Source organism: Diospyros lotus, chromosome 14 (genome assembly GCF_014633365.1).
Source record: "Diospyros lotus cultivar Yz01 chromosome 14, ASM1463336v1, whole genome shotgun sequence".
NCBI lineage: Eukaryota > Viridiplantae > Streptophyta > Magnoliopsida > Ericales > Ebenaceae > Diospyros > Diospyros lotus.
The window spans coordinates 35,117,967-35,124,045 of record NC_068351.1 but is presented as its reverse complement, the minus strand read 5'-3'; the positions used below and the strand labels follow the sequence as shown (position 1 = coordinate 35,124,045).

Here is a 6,079-nt window from a genome sequence, read left to right as displayed (position 1 = left end):
TATCTAGTATTCAAGTTATCTGATTTGACAAGTTTTATGTTATTAGTTAGCTACTTGAACATAAACGTAATAATTTGGATTGTTGTTTATTTTTTAATTTTTTATATTGTTTTTCCTGAGGTAAGGTATAATAATTATATTTTATTTCCGGTTAAAGTGTATTTGTTGCATCATGTTTTCAATCTTGAAATAATTTTATTAGTTGATGAAATATTTCAAAATATGATATATTTATTATCAATGAATTAACGTGTTTTTGGGCCGAAAATATAATGTAATAAATATATATTATTTAAAAATAAGATGTATTTAGTACATCCTAACTATTACAATTGTCGATATTATTTGTAGTCGTGGGTAATGATTAGCATTACTCGAGATAATTAAGTTGAGCTTGCCTTAATTTTTATTTGGACCCAAATAAGAAAAGAAAATGTTATCTGGACATTCACTTATGACAATTATATTCGTGCATTGATGTAATGTATATTTGTATTGATATAACACACAAATATTTTGAAAGTGTTATAAATAGTATCTAAATACCATTTTGATTAAAAACCCAACCATAATTAAGACATAAAGCTTGAGAACAATATGAGCTTTGATTCAATAAAAATATCACGTGAGCTTGACAACAACATTAATTGAAGGTATTAATTATATTCAAATGAGAGTTGTTTCGGAATACTTTAAAGAATAGTCTTTTCAATAATTAAATCAATTGGCAAAAAAATCAAGAGTGGAAATAAAAAAAAATGAGTTGAGAGGGAAAAAAATGTTCATACCCTTTTTGGTCATGGTTAGTTTTTTTTGAAAAAATATTACAAGGGACATTTGAGTTTGATATTTGTGATTCGTATGCTGTCACAGATGGTGAGTGTCCTTTGAGAAGATTGATGTCACAATTAGAGATGTGAAATGGCAGCCCGCCTCATAGCCCGGCTCGGCCAGTTATTGTAGCAAACGGGCTGGGCCGACGCGCCTAGCAAAATGAGGGTAGTGTCGGGCCAGCAATATGTGGCCCGTGGTCTGGCGTGGCCCACCAAAATGGCCCGTGGGCCAGCCCACTAACTGACCCGCTAAAATGGCCCTTTTGGTCCACCAAAAAATAAAAAAAATATTTAAAAAATTATTTTTGTATTTAATAATTATAAACATAATAATTAAAAATTATGTTTCTTGTAAACATAATTTTATTGTAATTTTTGTATACATAATGTTTACTGTAAATATCACAATTTTACACATATCAAAATTATAAGTAAATATTAAAAAATATTAGTTATATTTGAGAAAAAATAAAAAATATATATTTAAAAAATTATATATAAAAAAATTAAAAATAAATAATTCACGGGCCGACCCAAATAACCAGGCTCGACTTGGCTCACTTTGGCCCATTTATTAAGAGCCATAGGGCTGTGCCGGGCCCAAGTTTCTATTTCCTTGGCCCGGCCCGACCCGTCTTTCTCGTGGGCCAAATTCGGCCCGATCCACCAAATAGGTGGGTCAAGCGGGATGCAAGCTGGCCCAGCCCGGTCCTCCCATTTCCCATCTCTAGTCACAATGGCCAATGGCATGCAATGCCATTGAGTAACAAGTTGACGGGTTAGGTCCCAAAGTGGCATGCTATGCCAATGGAGTCACCACAATCGTTGGCTAACAATGTGGGCTATTAAATGAAATTACCTTACTATTGCTTAGCGTAAGATGTGCCACGGGATTGGTAGGGTTTTGTTTGTGAGCGTGTCTATGCTTGGTCAATTGTATCGCAATATTAAAAAGGGATGTCGTAAGATCACATAAAGTGAAAAGGAGAACATATCTTGTATTAATGGTTAGATTTTAATTGATGATTTTTTATTAAATTATGAATAATTACTCATAAATTTCTATCTATTAATAAAAAATATCACCATAAATATTAAACTAAAAAGTGTGCATGTGACATTTCTATTTCCTTTTTATACCTTGGACTTATCTTATGTCTTACCATTGAGTTGATCATTCATGATTTGGTTGGTTTGTACTATGTAGGTTGAACTCATTGGTAAGGGTTGGTTGATAGATGCATATGTTTCAGGGGAGATTTGATCTAATGGCGCCACATGTCACGGTCTAGACTCTAGACTTGCTGGCTGATGCTCCAATATTAAGTTCAATCATTTGGCCTATATGAATAAGAATCCTCCATATTTGAATAAAATACTCTTTATGTGTGATTAGTGGTCAATATTGTAAAGTAATTCAAAGAATAACACTAATGAATCTCAAGGCATTTTGTCAATTTTTTTAATGTTATTTAAATACTTAATTTTGATATTTTATATTAATATTATTATGCTTAAAGGTGAGCCCAACATTAAGCAAAGAGATTCAAAAGTCCATCAAGAGGTCAAGAGATTATGAAGAATGGAGTGACATTAGATTGAGAGAACTAAGTGACCTCAGACCAAAGATCAAATAACCTCAAAATGAGAGATTGGGTGACCTCAGACCAAGGGATTAATCTCCTAATCCCCTTAAAAGCTTTTCTCAAGGTCTACGAGGGACTTTTATGGGGGATTTTCATAAGTCTCTCAATAACAAGATCTGTCTAGAAAATTCTCATGAGTTATCTAAATTTAAAAATCTCTCTCTAGGCGGTGCAAAAAATTCTTTTGAGAGACTATAAATCCTAAAAGAGTCAATATTCATATATTATTCACGTGAGATCGTAAAGAACGAGTTAGACTTATCTCCAATTGCCTATAAATCTAAAAGGGCATTCGATATGCTTGCTCAAGAATATGGCTCTTCATGTATCATCATTTATATAAACAAAAGAATTTTCCTTTGATTGAGATATATTCATATTTCTACATTGATTACTATTCTATTTATTTTACATTAAGCATTGAGAGCTAGCGTGAGAGCTGAGAAACTCACTCGCACCCTTGAACGATTTTCTTCCTTGCAAGTCACCCACAAACTCCAATCAAGATATTCTTCCACTACAAATAAATTTATTATTGTATTTAGGTAATAATAGATTATATATTTATATTGATATGATATAATATATAAAATACTAATATAGAATATTATCACAAAATAACTTCATCTTGTGTTTTGTTTATAAAAAAAGAAAAAAAAAGTTTTTTTATCTAATTAACTTTTTCTTTAGCCGACTAAGTGGGCAGTCATGAAAAAGAATAATTGAAAATCTTAAATAAAAATTTATTAGATGGTGTTCGACAGTAAAAATTATTTTAATTTTTTTAAATAAAGTATTAAACAAAATGGAAATTGGTGTAATGATAAGTTGTTTGAGAAATTAATTATTATTTAGAGATTATAAGTATTATATTAATATAATTATTTTTTATTTATTATTAAGGAAGAGGAATGAAGAGAGAGACAGGGATAGAGAGGCCATGTGATTGGGCACCGCCCTTCGTACAAGAAGGGGGTGCACGATAAGTAATGTAGACCTGCAAGCAGGCCTGCTTTTACACCCAACCAGATCGAGTCAACGAAATTCCAGTCCGCGACTGCGACTGCTAGTGCGTCTGGTTCTTCACCCCAACCTATTCCTCCGCCCCCGGCGCACGTTAGACCAAACCAAAGCAAGATCTCACCACACAAGTCCCCATCCTCTGAACCCCACCCATCTCCCATCTCCACCGCCCCCAACCCCATCTTCCCCTGAGAAGGGTGGCCTGAACACACACCCTTCCATCTCACCACCTCCCCCGCCGCCTCCATGCTACACCCCACCACCCACAACCGGCGCAACTTAGCATCAGGTCCAGCCCCGAAGACGCCCATGGATCCCACGGAGAGAAAGCAGCCCAAAGGTGCCCCCTCTGCCACGATGGCATCCACCACCAAACCCCACCACCATCACCACCACAACCCAGATCCTACTATTGTCTCCTCGGCCCTCCACACTGTGTCCAAGCACTTCTCCAAGCTGTATACACATCAGCAGAAGCCCTCAAACAAGCCATCAAATGCCCCTTCAAGAACTTGTGCTGACACCCATCTGCACGCCAAAGGCATGGCTGTTTCTGCAATTGAAGACACCTCTTGTAAGTCCACCACCAAATTGGTCTCCCACCATAGGAGAGCTGTTGCAGAGATGGAGAAGGATAGGCTAAGACTTGCAGTTACAGGGGCTATTGACAACAAGTATCCAAAGGTATATAAATCAGATAAGACCAAAAAACCATCAAAGAAAGAAAGGGCAAAGAAGGAGTCTAATTCTCATCAAGGTTGTGACGTTAAGAGAGCATCTATTTCACTCTCAAGGAGTCAGGAAATTGGACGCAAGGAGGCCGATGAAGGGGGTGATGCGAAAAGGCCGTTCTTTTCTCTGGCAGTTGCTGGTGGGAGAAGGAGGTCCTTCTGCAACTCTCAAGCCGAGTTGGCAGATTTCTTCAGCTGCTCTGGTGTGAAAGTAGTCTCTGTTGATATGCCTCCATTTATGCAAGCCCATGCTGTGGATTGTGCAAGAAAAGCCCATGATAGCATGGAAAAGTTCACTTCCAAGGCCCTTGCTTTCACTCTCAAAAAGGTAGTGCATTTGGCCCTGCTGCTCTAATCTGAGATTTGGGTTTTGTGTTTATTGATTGATGAGTTAATGGGTTAACGGGTTTTGTTAATTCTTTTGGTTTCCTGCAGGAATTTGATGGGGTTTATGGACCAGCCTGGCACTGTATTGTGGGGACTAGTTTTGGGTCTTTTGTGACACATTCAGTAGGTGGATTCCTGTATTTCTCAATGGATCACAAGCACTATATCCTGTTGTTTAAAACCACTGTACAGAGAGCAGATTAAAGCTGAGGTCTAGCATAAGCTTTTTAGTATAGGGAAAATTCATGGAATGCTCAGAAGGAAGCCTCAGGGAGCTGGTGTTGTCTCCTTTGTAGTAGCTTGTACATTGATTTTGCTCAGAAAGGCATTATGGGCAAATGTTCTCTCCTCTTCTTTCTGTTCAACTGTTCTATACTGTCAGAAGACCCTCTTTTAGGTGGTCTCAACTTTAAGATTCTAGACTCTAATTATTGGGGTTTTCAAGCTGTAGAACATAATTCACTCGGCCACTTGCTGGCTAGATTATCATTCTATTGTGTTTCAATCCAACATGATTTCAGTGTCCATGCTGTGTTCCATTGGCTTCTTGCTAACTGATGCCACTGTAAATCTTGAATGTGATTAGAACTAGCAATCATTGGCCTTAACATTGGAAGTTCTATATCTACCACTCATTACTTCATTACTTTACCTCTCACTCGGTAAATTCACTTGGCTCCTGCTTCAAAAGTGAATGTATAAAAACAAAAGAAGGCACCAAAGGAAAGTTTGAGAGGATCTGCAACTGAGATTTCATTGCAAGTGGTGATACATTGTGTTGCTAATTTTTAGATGTAAAATCAGAGAGTACAAGTAACAGCCCTGAAACCCAAATGGGTTTTCATTGTTTGGTTGTGTCCTCTGATGACATGAAAGTGATGCGGCAATGCTGGGAGAGAGTACCCAAGCAGGAGGCCCTCCACCTGACTAGTGTTTTTCAGCCCTCTTTTTGGTGGCAAAGCTACAGAATAGCCTGTGTCAAAACCCCATAAAATCATTGTTGTGGGGCATCAGTCACTTACTACTACTACCCCTACCCAACTGCTCCCTGCCTAGTATTATTGCCTCCTAATGTCAATACTCATCTAGCCTCAGTGTGATAATTTCTCAGTCTCACAAGTAGGGAAAATATTTTATAAAATTTTTACACTAAAAATAATATCAGAATAATGTGATGAGTGAGGCTTTGCAAGTATAAATCATTATCATAAATTTTGGATAAATTTATATGCTTGATACCATTTAGATATGACCAAATTAACATTGAAATCTCTTAATTCTTAAAAATTACGATGAAAATAAGTGTGTATTGTCAACAAAGATTTGAAAATAGTATTGGATTTTCTTCCTTTTAGTGAGTACATATGTAACCTACCATGAGGAGTCTTGTCCCTAGTGTATTTGAGATGCTACTTAGGATTGAGCAACCTACTTTCTCCTTGGTACTAGGGTTTTTATA

At 36.7% G+C, this 6,079-nt stretch overlaps 1 protein-coding gene across 1 annotated transcript; it reads left to right on the top strand.

Annotated features, from left to right (window-relative positions):
* Window positions 1–3,518: 3,518 nt before the first annotated feature.
* LOC127789730 (uncharacterized) lies at window positions 3,519–5,145 on the top strand. Its single transcript, XM_052318683.1, has 2 exons — window positions 3,519–4,561; window positions 4,669–5,145. Exons 1-2 carry the CDS (start codon window positions 3,749–3,751, stop codon window positions 4,822–4,824), a joined length of 969 nt encoding a protein of 322 aa, XP_052174643.1. The 5' UTR covers window positions 3,519–3,748; the 3' UTR covers window positions 4,825–5,145.
* Window positions 5,146–6,079: the final 934 nt, after the last annotated feature.